Source organism: Oryctolagus cuniculus, chromosome 2, assembly GCF_964237555.1.
Source record: "Oryctolagus cuniculus chromosome 2, mOryCun1.1, whole genome shotgun sequence".
Lineage (NCBI taxonomy): Eukaryota > Metazoa > Chordata > Mammalia > Lagomorpha > Leporidae > Oryctolagus > Oryctolagus cuniculus.
Window position 1 is genome coordinate 162790012 of NC_091433.1, and position 22190 is coordinate 162812201.

General features: G+C 40.9%; 1 protein-coding gene across 1 annotated transcript in view; it reads right to left on the bottom strand.

Annotated features, from left to right (window-relative positions):
• Positions 1–19546: 19546 nt before the first annotated feature.
• Positions 19547–22190, bottom strand: part of LOC138848741 (uncharacterized) — a 115990-nt gene continuing 113346 nt past the window's right edge. The window contains exon 4 of the mRNA XM_070069521.1: positions 19547–20048. Within this exon, the coding sequence (XP_069925622.1) occupies positions 19781–20048 (268 nt within the window). The 3' untranslated portion in view covers positions 19547–19780. The remainder of the gene's footprint in view (positions 20049–22190) is intronic.

Here is a 22190-nt window from a genome sequence, read left to right on the forward strand (position 1 = left end):
TCCCAATCTAGGGGAGGGTCACCTGCTAGAATTGGCTTAAGTCCTTACAGGCTCTTCAGATGGTCCTCCAACGAACCCACACCCTAGTAAGAGCCAACGGACCGGATCTTCCCCAAAGACCCCTGGTGTCAATGTCTGCAGCTTTAAATCCAGAGAACTCAACCCTTAAGGCGCAGTGGACTGGACCCTTGCCTGTAATCTTGAGCACACCAATGATAGCCAAAGTAGTAGAAAAACACCACTGGATCCACCACACTCAAGTAGAAAGAGCCTCGTCATCTGAAGCCCTGGAGCAATAGACCGCCAGCCCTATGAGAGACCCTGCCTAAGATAAGACTTTCCTGTGTTTTATAGGTATTTTGGTGTTTAACACGCTAACAACAGGGGAGAGTGTGGACACACCTCATCCATACCAATTAGTAAAGTATACTTGGGAATTGCAAAGGGCTGGCGCATGGCACTGTTATTGTAAAAACTCCTCCTTAACATCTCTCTGGTTTCAATTTTATCTCAGTAAATTGTTTGGATCCAGAAGTGAGAGACTTTGTTATTATGGGCCAGGCCTATGTTACTCGGCAGGGCCCTACCGTCTGGCCCTGCATTGTGGGGAAGATTGGGTAGAACAAGATCTCTCAACAGACTGGTAATCTGTCCCCAAGGGTCTCCTGGGTATGAAGGAACAGACCAATATCACAGTGCTAGCTGGGGTTGTGAGACCATAGCAGACTGAACTAACAGAGACCACCTTATAAGCCTTTCCCAAGGGCCCAAACAAAAGCAGTGCCAAGGGCCGGCGCTGCGGCTCACTAGGCTAATCCTCCGCGTTGCAGCGCCAGCACACCAGGTTCTAGTCCTGGTCAGGGCGCCGGATTCTGTCCCGGTTGCCCCTCTTCCAGGCCAGCTCTCTGCTGTGGCCAGGGAGTGCAGTGGAGGATGGCCCAAGTACTTGGGCTCTGCACCCCATGGGAGACCAGGATAGGTACCTGGCTCCTGCCATCGGATCAGTGCGGTGCACTGGCAGCAGCATGCCGGCCGCGGCGGCCATTGGAGGGTGAACCAACGGCAAAAGGAAGACCTTTCTCTCTGTCTCTCTCTCTCTCACTGTCCACTCTGCCTGTCCGGAAAAAGAAAAAAAAAAAAAAACAGTGCCAAAGGGCTGGTGTAATCCCATTATCATAAAAGATGGACAGGGTAAGGGGTGGACAACTGGACACTTACTGGACAACAGGACATATGTACTTGCTTATGACCCAGGAATAGAACTCACTATTCAATATTACCCCCCAAAAGTGAAGCCTTAATCCCATTGGGCCCGGAAGGGAGACAAGTTACCACCTTCAAGGTCCCCTCCTGTTCCCCAGCCCATGCCAGTAACTCTCTGGCCCTTCTGCCAATGTCATCCTTATCTGTTACAGAGAGGCCAACAAAGCAGATGGAGTTAAACATACCCTGTCGTCCCCTACTGGACCTCTGGCCCTCATACTTATAGGACTTCTTAGAGGGCCGTGCACCCTCAATTGTCTCTCAAAGTATATTACCTGTAGATTGGCTGCAGTCAAATTACTAGTGCTCTGAACTCACTACCAACAGCTAAGTCAAGAGGAAAAAGGAGAGCCTCAAGGAGAGTCAATGGTTTGACTCCCAAGTAAAATCAGTGGGGAATTTGATGGGGTGGCTTTAAGTTTAAGGCTTTCCCACAGGACATAGACTGCCTGGGTGGTTATAGGTTACCTTATTTGGGTGTTTCAGAGCAGGGACTGTTCCTCTGAGAGAAACAAGTTCTAGATATCAGTCTGCTTCTCTGGCTGTAACCGGCATATTTCTGACTTATGCATGCCTACTTGCTTGTTTGATAATGGCCAAGGCCACCAAAATGTAGTTTCTGCCTTTAAAAACCCCGCCACTGCAACTCGGGGCTGTCTTCTCTGGACTTGCTCTGTGAGAGGGCAGTCACCAGCTGGATAATAAAGACTCCTAATTTGACCTCAAAAGTCTCGCTATGTTTTTAATCTGTGTGCCCCACAACAAGGGGACACTTGAGATGTAAAGCAAAGTGTGCAGCCTCCACCTGTGGCACAGGGTTTCCTGGAGCTAAAGCAGCCACCAAATTTTATCTTCCATGGTGTGAACTGGCTGGGCATTTGTATTCTCAGTTGGATCAGTCAAGCACATGGGATGAGACAGAGGCTTCGTGCAACTGATGCAGCCGCAGCAGTGGCTGAGGGTTGAAGTCTGTCTGCTGGCAGCGCTCCCAGCTGCTGGGATATTTCTTCCTGGAAAGACTTGGGCATGTACCTCACAGCTCCCAGGTCAAGGTGCATCTCTTGCCAAACAACCACCTGCATCAGCATCACCCAAAAGTGGCAGGTTCCTAGACCCCACTTCCTACCCCTGAATGAGAGTCTCCATGGGTAAGGGCCAGGAATGTGTGGTGCAAGTACCTCCACCATGATTCTGGTTCACAGTAGGTTGAGAACAGCTGTGCTTAGGAGAATAAAGAAAAACTTCCTGCCAAACACTGCAGGAACTTGAAAAGGAGAAATCCTCAAACATTGTCACTAATCCCCCAATGCCCAATGTAATTTACAAAGTGATGTCCTGTCTAAAAGACATGTCCCTACAGCCCTGCAGGGACTCTAAGAGGATTTTCCTTCATGAGCACACGTAGGCATTATCTGTGGCAGACCATCCGCCCTGCCTGGCTGCCCACAGATGTCCACAGGGATGCGGGGCTTCCTATACATCAGCAGTAGCCTGGCAGGTCTGGCTCTGCAAGGTTCATTCATTTCCGGTAAGGTCCACGGTTTCGTCTGTGTCCACCTTCTGCAGAATCCTTATTGCTTCTGAAGGGTTAATAGCAGGGCTTGACTAAATCACTTCCTTGGATCAGGAAGCGTGGGAAGGTCATTCAACAAGTTCCCCAGAGCCACATACCCTGAGCAGCCCAATATCCAGACTGGTTTAATTTCTGCTCAACATTTCCACCTTTCTACACCTAACTGCTCATCTGAAACCCATCCTCTGGACCACTTCCATCCTTTCCCTCCTCCCTCCCCTCCTGCTAGCAATGACACAGAAACCAAAGTCCTTAAACCTGAACTAGAAATTGAACCAGCCATGCAAAACTAAACATATGCAAAGCAGCATAGTTTTCTTGCTGATAAAGTAAATACAGGAACCTGTCAATAGAAGACAGAATTCAAACAATTCATGGAAAATGAATTATGGAAAAAACTGCATGGATTTCAAATGTTTTGCCCCCAGAATAAACACTCTGGAGTCCCCTTGCATACAATATGAGATTTAATGAAGTTTATATGCTTTGACCTCACAAATTTGCCTCCTGGAATTAATCTCAGGACAAATAATAAATATGGAAAAATCACAAAGCTGTTCCCTACAGAATTCCCTGTAACAGTGACAACAACCAGATACTCTAATGTGCTTTAGGGCAGATATTAGGCTTAAAAGTTAAGACATCAGTCAAGACATCCATGCCTCAATTTAAAGTGCCTGGATTTGATGCCTGGGCACCCTCCTGAAGCTGACTTCCTGCTAACACAGACACTGGAAAGGCACTGGTGATGACCCAAGTAATTGGATTTCTGCAAGCTACATAGGACAGCTGGATTGAATCTCAATAGCCATTGCTGGCATTTGGAGAGTAAGAGAATGGGAGCTGTCTCTCAAATATATGCTACGAAATCAGAATAATTGAGTATATATTATATTATATAGTTATTGAAATTTGTATCAACAGTCTTAAATAACAAAGAAAAATATTTTCATTTACTGTTAAGTGAAAAGTGGAGGGTACATATTTGTTTATACAGAATTTACTCAAAAATATTTAAATGCATAAAAACACAAAGAAAATTTACCAAAATATTAATAAAACTGTGCCTTGGTGATGGAAATGAAAAATTTCTTTTGGGAATTTTGACTTTATACTATGAGTTTATAATTATTAAAAACATAAAAATGAATAAATAGTTCAATTTGTCATGTTTCATTCTCAATGCTATCAGAAAAGCCTACTAAAGTTAGATTCTTGGGGCTGCCCTTATGTTGAAATGTGTAAGCATCTCTTTGGAATACTCACATCACACATGGGAGTTCCTACTTCAAATCTTGGTTCCTCTACTTGGTATCCACCTTCCTGCTAATGCACAACCTGGGAGGCAGATGATGGCTCAAAGTAACTGTGTCCCTGTCACCCATGTCGAAGATCCAGATGGAGTTCTGGGTTCTTGGCTGTTGCAGGCATTTCGGGAGTAGACCAGTAAATGAAAGAGGTGTGCGTGTGTGTGTGTGTGTGTGTATCACTGAAATAAAAATGAAAATTTTAAGAATCAAAAAAATTCAAATTCTTAAATTTAAAGATAGTGTTTGTTTCACAGATTCCCCATGACAGAGAGAGCTATATTATTATTATAGAAGTGATAAATTGTTGTTAGATGTGTGACCATTCCACAAACTTGGGCAATATTGTGCTTTTTCCATTTGTGTCTTTAGCAGTGTTTTACCTATTGATAATTTGCAAAAGAACTAGCCTTTCTCTGGTGACATAATCAGGGGCACAAGCAATAGCCTCTGGGAAGCAGCTTAGAGCTGCCTGCCCCTGTACATGTGGCATATACAGATTGCTTCGTGTTGTAAATCTGGATGTCTCTACAGATCCTCAGGTATTATTTCTGGTTATTCTGTATGGATTATCTTCTCTGCTTGTTCTCTCAGAGAGAAAAATAAAATAAACTTGGTTATGTAAGAAACTCATTTACATGAAAATAGTAGACAAGCTAAAAAAAGTTTTGAAAGCAAATGAGGTGGGAGAAAATGTGGGACAAACATGATAATACATAGTTTCCTTAAAAAGAGGATGTACAAATAATCAAGAAAAATACAGTTTACTCAAGAGTTAGTAAATAGCTGATGGAATTTTATTAAGTGTACAAACAAGCTAACATTCAAAAGCGAAAACTGGTTTTAAATGTAATATCCAATATTAGAAAGCATAGGATGAGATAGACACTCTCATGGTTTGATGATCAGAGTAGAAATCAACAATTCTTCTAGAGGTCTTTAAGGAGGTGATATAAAATATACATATATATTATATATATATCTGTAAGATGTTTATACTCTTACAGTCTTTGCTTCTCTAGAAGTCACTTCTAAGATTTATTCTAAGATGATCAGAAGCTGTATAACAAATTCTCTAAAACTTAGTTGCTTAAAATATAACAATCAAAAATTTGACTCACAAATGTACAGTTTGGACAGAGTTTTGAAAGGAAGGCTCATCTGTGCTCCATGTAGCATTAACAGAGAGAACTTGAGTGGGAAAACCCACTTTTAAGATACTTCACCCATCTGGCTTCTAAGTCAGGGCCAGTTATTATCTAGGAGGCTTTCCTGGAACTTAGAGCTGTGTAGGGATCTTTCTACAACCTGGCTGGGTTTCCTGACAGCATTAGAATTTGGTAACAAAAATTGGAATTCCAGCCGGCACCGTGGCTCACTAGGCTAATCCTCCGCCTTGCGGCGCCGGCACACCAGGTTCTAGTCCCGGTTGGGGCGCCGGATTCTGTCCCGGTTGCCCCTCTTCCAGCCCAGCTCTCTGCTGTGGCCAGGGAGTGCTGTGGAGGATGGCCCAAGTGCTTGGGCCCTGCACCCCATGGGAGACCAGGAGAAGTACCCGGCTCCTGCCATCAGATCAGGGCCGTGGCGGCCATTGGAGGGTGAACCAACAGCAAAGAGGAAGACCTTTCTTTCTGTCTCTCTCACTGTCCACTCTGCCTGTCAAAAAAAATTTTTTTTTAATTAAAAAAAAAAAAAGAATTGGAATTCCAAGACACAGGAATTGGAATCTGTCATTTTCTTAAGGTCTATGCCCTAAAACTGACAGGAAAACTCATCTGCTTAGATTCAAGGTAGAACACTAGATAAGAGGAGGAGATATCTGGATTAGCACAAGTGTAGGCACAAAGAAAAGACCATAGTATAAATGGTGTGCAAGAGACTTAAGTTTTTCCATTTATATTGAAATATTGTTTTCATTCTAAATAAAAAAAAAAACAAATATTAAATGCAGGATATTAATGAGATCTTTCACTTGATAAACAAACGTATTCATAGAATCATTTATCTAGAAGTCAAATTTTTTGAAAATCATCAATGATTTAAAACTCTAGCAAACAGAACTATACTTTTCCTTAAGCTGGTATGTACGTAGGACAGTGCTCACTAATATCTCTTTTTGAAAACTGAAATAAATTCATCAATGATCCAAAACTTTTTGCTGTCATAAACAGAACACATTCAAATAAGGAAGCACTTTTTTTCGTTTTTAATTAACCTTATATACAGAAGACCAACTCTAAGATTTCAACAATTTATACCCACATATATACACACAAAGTATAAAGTACTGTTTGAAAACAAGTTTTACAATTAATTCTCATAGTACAACTCATTGAGGACAGAGGTCCTACATGGGGAGTATGGGCACAATGACTCCTGTTGTTGATTTAAGGATTAATACTCTTATTTATGATGTCAGTGACCACCCAGGGCTCTTGACATGAGCTGCCAAGACTATAGAAGACTTTTGAGTCCACAAACTCCATCAGTATTTAGACAAGGCCATAAGCAAAGTGGAACTTCTCTCCCCCCTTCAGAGAAAAGTACATTCTTCTTTGATGGCCCCTTCTTTCCACTGGGGTCTCACTCACAGAGTTCCTTCTTGTGGAACATTTTTTACCGCAGTGTCTTAGCTTTCCATGCCTGAAATGCTCTCGTGGGCTGTTCAGCCAGATTCAAATGCCTTAAGGGCTGATTCTGAGGTCAGAGAGGAGACACATTTTTGACACACCAGTCTGTCTATATCAAGAACACTGGAGGCCCAACATGAAAGAGATATTTAACTACTCTTCCATCCGTACTATTGTCTGCCGCACTTCCAGAAAAAGAATGAATTACCTCCAGTGAGAAGCCCAAGAAAGCTCATTTCTAGGAATATAAAAGTGACTTCATTGAGGATTGAGGGGAGAAAGGGAGGGCAGAACAACTTATCATGAACTAATTAAAATTCAAAACAAAATAAAGCTCCCTAAAGTTGAACTGAATGAATAGATCAAGGACCAAGGTGGGGATAAGGAGGTGCATCAAGGGGTGAAGTGAAGATAAAATAAATAAATAAATAAATAAATAAAACCCACTGCTTCTACAATCTTGAACTTCACTATCTCAAACTCTATCCTTGGTTGGTCAGCAGGAGCCTAATGGGAAGGCAGAAACAAGGTTCAGTAAATACACTCCTCTAATGTTTGAAACCCCTTAAGGGACCAAATTATAGGACTTACGCCTCTCTAACTTTATTCCTTTCTTGGTGGAATTTCAAATAAACAAAGCATACAGTATTAGCCAATAAAGGACTTTTGGATATATTTTGATTCACCATGATTCAGAAGAAAATCTCAAAGGATTGTTTACCCTAAGATTTTGATAAGGAATAGATTTCATCTAAAGACTAACTTTCTTGGGGTATTCAATAACCCTCCCCTGTGGGTCCTGTTTTTTGTCATTTCACCCTTTGTTCTAGTTCCTAGAGCTAGGTAAAGGAGATGAAAATAGCACTATACTAAAATCAAGATCTGGTTTCTAGCCAGAGAGCTGCCATTAAGTAGCCTACAGCTTTAGTAAAGTCACTTGACCTATCTGCGTCTTAATAACGTCCTTTGTAAATAACAGTTTACAGTTCTGAAGTCCTTTCCAGCAGTATGGGCCCTGATAGAAACCCAAGAACTTATAGTGATTTTGAGTCTGGACTGTAACTACACCAACAATCACTCTGATCTCCTCTAGAAAGATTTTCAGCATGCAGACAGCATAAGAATTTGCAGTCAGCCAGACCTAAGGTGATAGAGCTGGAAATACAATCTCTGTGATGCTGGGCTGGCCACTCAACCTCTTTGAGCCTCATTAAATTGAAGTGTGTTGTGAAAATTGTACGAAGCAACATATACAAGGGGTATCCAAGACATTCATGGAAATGCACATCATTTTAATTCTATTGGTCCATCAACATTTTAAAGTATCCTCATATATACCATGTAGCATGGTCCCTGACAGATAATTTTAGATTTGCAACCTCTTTACCCACACTTATTAGACATGAGGAGTAGAGAAAAGAGATGAAAAGTAAATATTTGACTAGGAAGAACTGAGATAATAGTGAATAAATAGAAATTTTAACAAAGAAAGATTAATTTGGTAGAGAAAGTTCAGTATCAGCGTCTTAGTATCTCCAGGTTAATGGACTGTTTCCATCAAAGCCACATCTAAATTTTAGCCGTGAGACTCTGGTGTTAATGCCCTGCTTGTCTCATGTACCAAGATGGAAGATTATCTTAATTGACATTTCTTCCCTTATCCTTCTAATGAGAGGTTCATTACACCAACTTCTTAGCTAGTCTCAATAAAAGAGGTAATTTCCTGATATTGGCTTTTTTCTGTGACTTCTTGTAAATGACTCAGTGGGGGAAAATATCTTTTCCCACAACTCTGTGGCTCATAACAATTTTATGCCTGACATAAATATAAAAATGAGGTACATAATATAGCTGGTCCACTTAGATCTCTGATGTCTCTCCCCCTTCCATATGCATTGAACAAAATTAAGCTGAATCACCAACGAATCAATTTCTCAAATAATTTTCCTCCTCCAAGACTCACTCTAAATTCCTTGCAAAGACTTCCCTGGTCTAATTAATGGCTCCATCTTCCAATGCCCAGAGTACAGAGTACATGCACTGCATCTCTACTCTATGCAACCTGCATCACTTTACTTTTTTTTTTTTTTTTGGACAGGCAGAGTGGACAGTGAGAGAGAGAGACAGAGAGAAAGGTCTTCCTTTGCCGTTGGTTCACCCTCCAATGGCCGCCGCGGCCGGCACGCTGCGGCTGGCGCACGGCGCTGATCCGATGGCAGGAGCCAGGTACTTATCCTGGTCTCCCATGGGCTGCAGGGCCCAAGCACTTGGGCCATCCTCCACTGCACTCCCTGGCCACAGCAGAGAGCTGGGCTGGAAGAGGGGCAACCGGGACAGAATCCGGCACCCCGACCGGGACTAGAACCTGGTATGCCAGCGCCGCAAGGCGGAGGACTAGCCTAATGAGCCGCGGCGCCGGCCATCATTTTACTTTGATTGCAATTAGTTTACATCCAAAATCTTTCAAAAATCTGGTATGCAATACCATACACATGGGAGGCCTTTAATAGGTAGCGAGATTAATGATCCATAAGTTAGAAATCAATGTAGTTTTACCACATTCTTCTCCGGTATTAATATAAACATTCCATACTCTGATTCTGATATTGCTTCCTTTCTGAGAAAGAAAATCATAGATAAAACCATGGATAAAGAGACAACCACTGTGAAAGAAAGGGTCAACAAGAAAGGCAGCCTGCCCTGAGCAATTCCAATAAGTAAGATACTGACAAGGTATATAGGACATAAAATTATACTGCAGAAATGAGTGCAAAGATATAAAATCATGATATACATGCTAGAGGGAGGGACCCAGCATTTACTGCAAAGCTCATCTGTGCCATATATACACAGTGTCTGATACAATTCTCACAACACATCAACAAGGAGGTGGCAACGGAGACTCAAAGAAGCACTTCGCCACGTAAGTCCCTGAATCAGGATTTAAGTTTGAATCTATCTGATGCAAATCACGTATTCTTTCCCTAAACCTAGCTACCTCTGTTATTTCTTTCCTATTCCTATTGATAAAATAAACACGGACAGAAATACAACATTCACATTTCTACCTCTCAGCTTTTATTCTATTTCTGCCTCTGTTTTATTCTTTCTTCAGGTAACATATGTCCCAAATTGAAATAACAAGACTGCCTTTATTTGCATTTTCATAGCTCTTGATGATATTCCAGGGGACATGGCGAGTACTTCCTACCAGCAAGGAACTGGGAGCATCTCTGAACCTTTTCCTGTAGTTGACCCAGGATGGAGCTCCTTAGGCCCTAACGTGGGAAGAGTAGGTCTGAAAGTCCATACACTGGAAGGAACCTCATTTATAAGTAACTCAAACTAAGCATTCCATTGGATTCAGGAGGAAATCATTAGGATTTTTCATTAATCTACAATCTCTTTTGCCTCAGTTACACCGAATATGAGTTGGAAGACCCATCTATCAAGTATTTTAGACTAACAAAAAAAACTGTCCCACAAAAGGCAATTCAATGAAACATCCTAACCCCAGGCCCTTACAACCTAGCATCAAATCAAAAGCTAGAACTGCCCTGGCCATATATAGAATCTTTCTTACAAAGAAGTCTCACCCAGAGTTCAGGGCACCAGTTCTAAACCAGTTTCTGACTGAATCTTTTGTGTTTTGCACAATTGAACAGATACCTGTATATTTTTCTATATTCTCGTCGTCCTTACATTATGAGTAGCATTATCATATATACTGCCTGTCCTTTGCTTTTTTTACTTTGAACCAACATGCCTTGGAAAATCATACCATATCAGTTCACAGAGACTCTCATTATTTTTATAGGTTCATAAAACTCCATTATATGGATGTATTGTACATACTTTATTCAACCAAGCTATTACGAATGAACGTTTAGGTTATTGTCAATATTTCCCAATTCCAAACAACGCAGCAAAGGATAACTCTGCTCATTTGTATTTTCATAGTGCTAGGATTGTATCTTTATGGTAGATTCCTAGAAATAGGATTGCTAGGTTCTAAGGAAAATGTCTATGTAGTTTTGCTAAATATTGCCAGAAAAACATGTAGGAAGAGTCATACCAGTTTGCAGTTCAATGGACAATGTACAAGTAATGGCTTTCCCACAACCTCTTTATTATAAGTACTTCTTCATTTTCAGCAGTCTTATAGGTGAGGAATGCCATCTCAGTGGGCCTTTAAAAAATTAATTTGAGTCGGAATGGGGACTGTGGCCAGGTTAACACCCTTGCCTGAAGTGCCAGCACCCCACATTGGTGCCAGTTCAAGTCCTGGCTGCTTCTTTTCCAATCCAGCTGCTATGGCCTGAGAAAGAAGTAGAAGATGGCCCAAGTCCTTGGGCCCCTACACCCACGTGGGAGACCCGGAGGAAGCTCCTGGTTCCTAGCCTCAGATCGACACAGCTCTAGCCATTGTGGCCAATTGGGGAGTGAACCAGCAAATGAAGGACTTCTCTCTTGCTCCCTCTCTCTCTGATTCTCCTCTCTCTGTGTAACTTTCACTTTCAAATAAATACATAAAATATTTTTTAAAAAATTGAGCTTTAGTTATAAATGTTAATTTTTCACATGTTTAAATGCTATTTTATATCTTTTTTAATTGACTGATCATGTCTCCTTTTCCGTTGGGTTTTTGGTCCTGTGTTCCTCAATTTTAAGATTCTTTATATATAACAAATATCATGCCTTACTGTAAAATACATGTTGCAAATATTTTCTGTTCTCAGTTATGGTACTGACATGCAAAAACTCTTTATTAGTCAAATTATCAATTTTTACTGCCTATAAACTTTGAGACATAGTTACATTCTTTGCCTATGCCAAAATTAATGAGGACGTTACTCATGAATTCCATATACTACTGGGTGGTTTCATTTTTACATTTCATCATTGATAAATTTCGAGTTAATTCTGCAAACAGTAAGAGGTATGAATCCAATTTTACCTTTTTCCAAAGAGCCACTAGGACGCCCCAGCTCCAATTACCAAAAAAGTCCCTCTTTGCCTTTTATCCTATATAAAGTTTCACTGTGAACTTTGATCTGTTACTGAGTCTCTTATCCCACAGGTCAATCTGTGTATGCTCCAGAACCTTATTAATAACAGATTTTTATAGTATGGTTTAATGTCTGGTATGGCTACTCTTGCCCCATAATTTTTCTCTTTTTCAGAGTTTCCCTGGCTATTGTTATAATTTGGTTCTCCATGAGAACTTCAGCTTCAACTTGTAAAACTTCATAAATAAGCATACTCATAATTATATAGGCAATGTGGTACATCTAGAAATTAACAAGAACTGATATTTTTGTATGATGCATTTCAGTTAGTTACATCTTTGATTCTCTTGGGATCTTCCTCAGTATACTATATCACATGCAAATAGAAGTATTTTTACTTTCCATTTATGTATTTCTATTGTTTATTTTTCCTCACCTAAGTGCATTGGCTTACAACTAGCAAAATTTTGAAATTTAATGAAAGTATTGGGCATCCATGACACAAATTTTTTATTTTTAAAAAAATTTATATATTTATTTGAGAGGGAGAGTTACAGAGAATGGGAGAGACAGAGAGAGAGGTCTTCCATCTGTTGGTTCACTCCACAAGTTACCTCAACAGTCACAGTTGGGCCGATCCAAAGCCACAAAGCCAGGAGCCAGCAGCTTCTTCTGGGTCTCCCACCTGGATGCAGGGGCCCAAGGACTTGGGCCATCCTCCACTGCTTTCGAAGTCATAGCACAGAGCTGAAACAGAAGAGGAGCAGCCAGGATTTGAACTTGCGCCTTATCCACTACACCTCAGTGCTGGCCCCCACACGTTTCTAATGTTAGGAATCCCTCTAATGTTTTCTCAGTTGTAAGATATTGGCTTTAGACTAATTAATAAACCTTTAATCATATGAGAAAAATACTCCTCAATTCCTGTTTCTTTAAATGCTTTTATCATAAATTGATATTGATTTTCAGCTTCATTAACAACGGCAATAATTATGATTTTTTTTCCTTAGATTCATTAATCTTGTACATTAATGGGTTTTCTAGCATTAAGCCAACCCTAGAATAAATCACTTTGTTGGGGCCGGCGGTGTGGTACAGCGGGTAATACCGCTCCCTGCAATGCCGGCATCCCATATGGGCACTGGTTGGAGTCCCAGCTTCCAGTTCAGCTCTCTGCTGTGGCCTGGGAAAGAAGTGGAGGATGGCCCAGGTTTTTGGGCCCCTGCACACACGTGGAAGACCTGGAAGAAGCTCCTTGCTCCTGGCTTTGGATCAGCCCAGCCCTGACCACTGCAGCCATTTGGGGAGTGAACCAGTGGATGGAAGAACTCTCTGCCTCGTTGTAACTCTGCCTTTCAAATAAAGAAATAAATCTTTTTTAAAAAATCTGCACTTTGTCATAGTCTATTAATGTGATGCTGAATTTTATTTGCTATTTGTGTATCAATAGTCATAAGTGATATTGGCCCGTTATTTCCTTTTCTGTACTGTATTTATCAAGATGAGGTAACAAGATTATCAGAAATGTTTATTTCTGTTTTTGCCTTTGTCCAGTTCATTAGTCTTTGCAGTTATTCTTTAATTCCCACTTACTAATTCAACAATCAAAAACTCTTTCCCCTGACTTTTCAGTTGCATTATTTCTACTTTATCACAACATACAGCATTTATACTTTAGTCTTTCACCCTTGTCCCAAACTTTTCAAATCTATCCATATTTACATATTGAAATTCTGTTAAGAATTGCAATCAAATCACTTTGATAAAATTTTGTCAGTCATCTCTTCAAAGTTCATCCCCCAAGTCCAACAAAACTAATCAAACAATAAACTCATTTTCAATATTTGTCACATAAATCTTATTCTAAATCTATTTATGCTACATTCTCTTCTTAAAACTAAATTAGTAGTAAAATATCAGTTCTGTCATTCCTGCTAGCCACCTCCTCCAGGAAGAAAAAAATCAAATAATGGCAGTATTCTTCCACATTGAAAAAATCTTTTGGAAACCTTGCTGTTAAAAGCAACAAAAACATACCACATGTCAAAAGAAAATAAGCCTCTCCAGAGACCTTTTAATAACATTTCCACTGGAGTATTTAGGTACAATCAGCATTTAATCCAGTCTTTGCTCAAACTTATAACCTTAATGATGATACTCGGTGCTGGCATCATCCCCAGTCATTTGCAGCTCTATTTATTCATTTGACATCTTAACATTCAGCTGAATTATCTAACCAAAACATCCTGAGCACAAGAATGGAGTAATTATATACACACTTGAAGCAGAACAATTATGAAGCTAGAGCAGTTAACATTTAGTTGGGTTAGAGACCTAATCTGCATATGCATATTTTGAGGTTCAGGAACTGGTGCCCCTTCCTCTCTGTTTCACTTTGTTCCACTTTGATTTTTCCATGTTTACTCGTTTTCTTTGATTAGATGCTATAGGATATTTTCTTATGTTTTCAAACTAGTATACACATATATATGAATTTCAATCCTGAGATACACTCAGGAGCCTTGGAAACTCAGGTGAAGTGTAATTATAGAACATCAACAGGGAAGAAATTCATGTAAGGCTTGTCTCGAGTTAGACCATTTCTGATCATGGAAAGCATAAAGTCTTAAATTCCTAACTAGGCTTTCAACCCCTTAGCACATCAGGACAACTTCCTGCATTTAACTGTAAATGAAAATGTGAGGCAATTTTTTAATAGATTTTATTTAGGGGCCAGCACTGTGGCATAGTAGGTAAAGCCGTCGCCTGCAGTGCTGGCATCCCAAATGGGCACTGATTCTAGTCCCAGCTGCTCCACTTCCGATCCAGGTCTCTGCTATGGCCTGGGAAAGCAGTGGAAGATGGCCCAAGTCCTTGGGCCCCTACACCTGTGTGGGAGACCTGGCAGAGGCTCTGGATTCCTGGATTCAGATCAGCCCAGCTCTGGCCACTGTGGCCATTTTGGGAGTGAACAAGCAGATGGAAGACCTCTCTCTCTTGCTACCTCTGCCTCTCTGTAACTCTGCCTTTCAAATAAATAAATAAATCTTAAAGATTTTTATTTAAGATACACAAATTTCATGTATATAGATTTAGGAACCGAGTGATACTTCCACACTACTCTCCCTCCTGCCCACACTGCCACCCTTCTTTTCTCCTCCCTCTCCCAACCCCACTCTTAAAGTAGACCTTTGTAAAAGTTGACAAACATAAAGTTAACTCTACACTAAGTAAAGACTTCAACAAATACTAGGAAGAAAAAAAAAAAAAAAAACACTGTTCCTCAACAGCAGAGACAAGGGCTGTTATTTTCTCAGAACCCTTTTACATCCTTTCTTTTTCTCCTCACCATCTTCTCACAAACTGTAAATTCATTTTCTTAAATCTACCTACTTAGGTAGTTGACAACTTAGCTCAATTCCCACTAAATTTGAGGTTTTGGTTCATGTGCACCTAAATCAGTTGTAAAATAGTATGTTTCTCAAGAATATACCACTTCAACTCAAGTTGAAGTGAAGGTACAGAGCATTGAAAACAGCTTAATAAAACTAAAATTCTCTTTGGAAGACAGCAAAAAAAAAAAGCCACTTTCCATGATGAGATGTTATTCTGCAATGTAAGAGAATTGTAGTCAGGGACAGAACATGTTAGAACACGATGTTCTGTGCACAGGTGACAGAAATATCAAGATGCCTGTGTCCTTGAACAGGTGCACTTTCAATCTCACTCTCTGTGCCACAAAAGACAAAGCAAAGTGAAAATATTACCAGCAGAGGCTCACACCTTTCTCTTTAGACCTCAAGACTTCCAAGGAAGAGGTGTGTGAACTCAGTCTTGATGAGGTAGGCTCAGCACAAAGAGAATGGAAGTGACTCATTGTCAATGATTCATTTTCTCTTAGAAATCCTTTAAGTGCCATGTAACTTCAAAGATTCAAATTATGTGACCAATTTTTCCATTTACACATGTGTTAAGGAATCCCCCATCAATTAATTTCCTAATAGGATGGACAATCTGCTGGCTTCTTTTTTATATTGCTGTATCTTTTTCTAAAATAGCTCAAATCTCGTTATGGATAATTAATCATTTAGTATTATAACAGTATGATTTTTAGCCTTCACTAATAGATGATCAGAGAAGTAAACAGGAGGCTGGCGCTGCGGCTTAATAGGCTAATCCTCCACCTGCGGTGCCGGCACACCAGGTTCTAGTCCCGGTCAGAGCGCTGGATTCTGTCCCGGTCACTCCTCTTCCTGACCAGCTCTCTGCTCTGGCCCGGGAGTGCAGTGGAGGATGGCCCAAGTGCTTGGGCCCTGCACCCGCATGGGAGACCAGGGGAAGCACCTGGCTCCTGGCTTCGGATCAGCGCGGTGCGCCAGCCGCAGTGGCCATTGGGGGATGAACCAACGGAAAAGGAAGACCTTCCTCTCTGTCTCTCTCTCTCTCACACTGTCCACTCTGCCTGTCAAAAATATTAAAAAATAAAAAATAAAAAAATAGAAGTAAACAGGAAATCAGGAGTGGTAATGCTGTATGAATCAACAGGGCAAAATCACAATGTAGTAGAATGAACTCAATGTAGAAGGAAAAGGGCAAGCATGTGATACACAATGAGACAGAGAGACTCTTGCCATAGACAGGCAACTTAAAAGGATGCAAAGAAACCAAATGGCCACTGGATAGTAACTGAATACATCTGCTGTGGCCTAGTCCTTATCTAGAAACTTGCCAACTAGGTACCAGAAACTCTGAAATGAACAGAGTCTTAGTGATAGGGACATAATAATGAAATCGCGCGAGTCTAGTCTATGAACCAGAAGGTCAGCTTATGAAATTTCCATTAGGAGTGTAGTTGTCATGGACACTCATGAGAGAACCTGCCACAAGGAATCCTGCCAGACCACTGGAGGCTGCCACAGTCTTTATCCCAAGGTTATGCTCTTACATGGAAGCTCCATGGAACTCCTGAACACAGCACCGAGCAGGTATGCGGTGGCATGACAATTCCTGCCCAGTATGGACTCTTCTGCAGGCAGTGTCAGAGCTCCCTGTTAGCCTGGTAAATGTTGTTGCACCACAGTCTAAGGCTCTTCCTACTCATTTGTCTTCCGTTCCTCCTGTCCTCTCATAAATGTGTGACCTGCCGTGCAGCCAAGGGCTCTCTGCCTTCTCTTGATTCCTTTTCCCTTCGTCTTTTAGGAACAGCATCCTCAATAAATCTCTTGCATTTCTAACTCTTTCTTGGCATCTGCTTCTCAGAGGACTCAACTCTCCCAGCAGGCCATCCCTTTCCTGTAATTAGAATGCTAAATTTGTATGGCATTGCCCTTGAGTCGTTAGCAAAGTTCCAGGAGAGCTCAACCAGAAATCTGTGTGTTGAATGTAGCAATAAGATGTGATTTGTTTTCCTTGAACTCTATCTACTCCAATAGTTCTGAAATGCTCAAATTTTTCATGCACTTTCTTCCCTCCTCCACCACCTTTCCCTGATTTACTCATATTCAAACTTCAGGATCAAGTGATGTATCTCTTTTTCCAGGAAGTTTTCTCTGACTTGACCTCACTCATAAGTTTGGAAGGCCCTATTCTGTTTCTAAATGATTGTATACACAGCTCTTTCATACAATATATCACAAAAACAACATGGTTATCTACCCCACTAAACTATTATCTTGTGACCAGAGGTCTTTACAGGCCTAGTACTAAACTCAGTGTCTGGGATTAACCAGTGCTCAATAAATGCATAGTGTGGGAGGGCTTCTGATTGTGGAATGACAGCAAAATAAGATAACTGGGAAACATTTCCACTAAAAATACCTAGCAATGCTATATGAAATGCAAGCAGCTTTCTTTAAGATGCATAGCTGTGCTGACAAGAAACAACAGGGACTCCCAAATGTCAGAAATGAAGGCTGCACTAAGACTCAGACAAATCCTTTCTGCAGATGTGATAGCATCTAGGAGAGTTTGGTGAGGAAAAGATAGCACTGTGGTATGGGGTTCCAATATCCACGCAGAGTTAAATATTTCCTTGGGCTTAAAGAGGTGGGATTGGGTTAGAACACTTGAAGGGCTACAGTTTTATTGCAAGTTTTGACTAGAAGAAAATTCCCACCAACAAGGAACATGTACCTCTCTCTGCTGCATTCCAGATTTTTAAAAGATTTTCTGTAAGTTTAAAACCCAAGCCTGTACTTCCTTCAGGTTTGTAATACAAGTTTGCTTTCCCTTGGTATCTCCAAATTAATAAACCAACAGAAATTAACAGCAGAATCCATATACTCTATAGTGCTTATCTTGAGAATATAAGAAGTGCCCTGAAAGGGACTGGTCTCAACCTGAGCTGCAGCTTCTCTTCTACAAATGCACATTGTGACCTAAAATTATGAAATACATAAGGAAATAATTCTCTGTGAGCTGGAGTCAGCATCAGTATTGTCGCTCCCCCTCTTCGTGGAGGAACGACATTAAACCCTGCCTAGGCTTCATATCCGAGTCACGGCACCATTATGTCGCTCCCCCTCTTCACGGAGGAACAACACAGGACCCTGCGCTGTTCTTTCGTCTGCTCGGCCCTCCCCGGGTTTGCTGCTGGTTCTTCCCAGGTTGGCTACCGTCCCTTCCACCTCCGTGGAAGGGCGGTTCCCCCTGCCACTTTCCCCACTTCCGCGGGGGAGCGGCACACCACCGGCCGGCTCTCTCGGGGGCTGCACAGGTGTTCCTTCAGATAGATGTTCCTGGTGCATGTTGTCTCTCTCCTCCTTTATAGTCCTCTTCCACCAATCCCAACTCTGCTACCCACACGCCGAATACGCTGCTCTCCTCCAATCAGGAGCAGCTCCTACAGTTTATTGGTTGAACTGGAGGCAGCTGTGTAGAAGCTGTTTCCTCCTCTCCCAGTGCCATATTGTGGGAGAGCAGATGCATAGAATAAGTCTTAATTCCAGTAACTTAGTCTAGTCCGAGTTGCTCCCAGTTGCTCCCCACAAGTATGATGAAACATCACCTACTGGAATGGAAGTTGGGAAGAATGAAATAAGTCCATGTAAAATTATTAAATATACTAAAAGAAGAATCAAAATCCTAAGAGCAATATGCAAACAAAATTCAGGAATAGAACTTCAATAGGCAATCTGAAAGAAACTGTAAAATGTTATTAAAGAAGTAAAAGGAAATTTAAAAGTCTAAGAAGACCATGATACATTATGTTAAAAGAGGGGATGGGGGATTAAACAAATCACCAGCGTAATACCTCAATACAAGAAATTTGTGTACCTAAAAAAAATTTTTAAATAAAAACACAAGCATTGAAATTTAAAATAGTAGACATAATCATAGCCAATTAAACATGCTTTTAGAGAGAATTGAACTGCAGACATCTATAATGAGAGTTGGAAAACACAAAAAATGAAGATGCTTGAAAGAAAAATGGAGAATTTATGTCTAGAAGATGCTCCAGAGGGCATGAGAGGCTATTTCAAGAAAGCAATGGCTGACCATGGCATGGAATAAAAGAGAAAGAGAGAGAGAGAACGAACTCAATCCAAAGATCTAGCAACCATGCTGGGTCCCAAGAACAAAAAATATGACCCTGAATCCGCACTTAGATGAAACAGAGTAAAGCTACAGGAAACAAATGCAAAAAGCAAATCTTGAATGTAGCAGGGGCAGATGGGCAGGTAGGATACCTTAGAAAGAACTAGACTTAACAACTGACTTGTGTTCAAGAATAGAAAACAAAAATAAATCTGGGTGAAATGAGTTCAAAAATAAATGTATGTTTTAGGCCAAAGATGACAAATAGGTTTTATTCTGTGTACCGTCTTCGTCACCTAGTTATGTCTCCCTGGAAGAATTCTAAAGCCCATTCAGCCTCAGAAAGTAAAATGCTCCTTAATCAATTAGTACCATCTGTCATTGACAGAAGAAAGGCCAGGGACACTCCAGTGTGTGTGCCATCCATCTAAGATCTAGGTCACAGCAAGGCCCCATGAAATACTACTGCCCCAAGGCAGAACACACCTCTCTGTGACCAGAAAACCAGAATAACAGCCCATCAATGTATCTAATGAGGTCATTCCAAGAATCAAAATATGTACAATGCATCTTTGAAACAAAGCTGGACTCTCTAAGTTCAATAGCAATTCTGATCATCACACTGTGGAAAGAATCTTCAGGAACAGGCTTGGAGCTTTCATACTCACCCGCAAGATGTGAGCTCCTACACTCAGCAGAAGGCCATCGAGGAAATTCCGTGATGTGCAGACTGGAAAGGAAATTCAAGAAAGCTCAGACCAGACTGTCTCTAATTCATTTTACCTTTCTTGATAATAACTTGGCATTTATGTGCACAGGTAGGACAGCATACGTATAAGCGGCTTTGGAAAAGCAGACTACAAATTAAAGAAAGGGAGTTTGTGTCCAAAGCTCTATGTGTAGAGTACATAAAAGCCCTTTGGAGTTATAGGTGTATTTTCCCAAAGAAATCATGCAACAAAGAATAATCAGCTGTCTAATCAATGTAAAGGACAAAACCCTGCATTGCCATGTTGAACCTTAAACAGAAGACACATCACTTAGTACTATCTTATCAATGTATGTTGTTCCTGTGGGAATTCCCATGTATAGTTCCAATGTGAAATGGAACATCCAAGTCTAAACTATTCTCCAGCATGGCTTTCATACCACACTATGTAGATTCCAATTTTCTAGCCTGTGGATTCTACACCCCATCCAATCCTCAAACCTAAATGACGCTGTCATGCTGGAGGGCTCCAATAATACTGTGTAAGCTTGGGAGGATTTGCAAGAAAGGTTTCCTTCCCTGTAGAAGATATTGGCATATCTGTAAGCTAAAAAAAACTGGCAGGATATTTACATAAATATTTTGGCCTCAAGAAATGGATCTATTAAGCCCTATTATTTGAAAATCTATTAATTCAATTCTAATGCACTTAATGTTTGAGATATATCAACTGTTTTGGTGAGGTGACGTGTTATGCACTTAACATTTAGCATTTTATAATTCTCTCAGCTCCTATCAGATAGATATTATTTTTCCCTATTTTATGGATGAGGATCCTGAAGCTTACAAATGTTAAGTCACTAGTTCAGGGTCAAAGATTTAGCAAGTGATGGAGACAGGATTTGACAAGACAAAGATGAAGACTGACTCCAGCAGCACACTGTAATAAGGCTTCCTATCCAATCTTGTTAAGCTGTGGGAAGACTGATTACTCACAGGCATGGCAAATAAGTCTTAATTTGTGCCAATGCTAATCTGTTGGTGGTTGGTTGGATAAAGATTCCAGTGTTCCATCAGAAGTCAGCTAAAAAGAATGCTGTAATCATTTAGGCATGTCTGCCATTGGTGAAAACAGTAGTGATGGTCTTTCTTGCTTATTTGCTATCCTTAGAATAGTGAATTCTCTAGAGAGTTTAACTTGAGTTAGAATTATAAGAAGAAAAATAACACTGACAATTGCTGCCACTCCTGTTTTTTTTTAATGGAAAGACACCCATCTGTGACTGAAAACTAAAAAATGGAATACATGGTGCTCAATTGTTCTAAAGTTCGTGTTGGTGAAAGGTAACAAAATCATTGCTTTAAATATTCCATAATCTTTTTTAAAAGATATTTATTAAAGATATTTATTTATGGGGTCGGTGCCATGGCTCACTTGGTTAATTTAGAATTTAAAAAATTACCTAAATATTCCCCCCATGGGCGCCGGGTTCTAGTCCCGGTTGCTCCTCTTCCAGTCCAGCTCTCTGCTGTGGCCCAGGAAGGCAGTGGAGGATGGCCCAGGTGTTTGGGCCCCTGCATCCACATGGGAGGCTGGGAGAAAGCACCTGGCTCCTGGCTTCAGATTGGCACAGCACTGGCTGTGGCAGCCATTTGGGGAGTGAACCAATGGAAGGAAGACCTTTCTCTCTGTCTCTCTCTCTCACTGTCTGTAACTCTGTCAAATAAGTAAGTAAATAAATAAATAAATAACAGATATTTATTTATTTGACAGGCAAAATTACAGAGAGGGGGAGAATCAGAGAGAAAGAGAGATCTTCCAACTACTGGTTCATTCTCCAAACAGCTGCAAAGGCCAGGCTGAATCTAGGAGCTTCATTAGGGTCTCCCTTGTGGGTATAGCAGGCGCCAAAGCAGTTGGGACATCTTTCACTGCTTTCCCAGGCCATTAGCAGGAAACTGGATCAGAAGTTGAGCATCTGGGACACAAACCAGCGCCCATTCAGGATGCTGGAGTTGCAGGTGATGGCTTTACCCGCTGCCACAATACCAGCCCCATAATATTCTTAAATAATAAAGGAGTAATAATCCAACAGCAGAAACCAGAACCCACCTTAATAAATCTTACTTTATCATCAACCCAGAGAAATGCAAGTAAGTCCC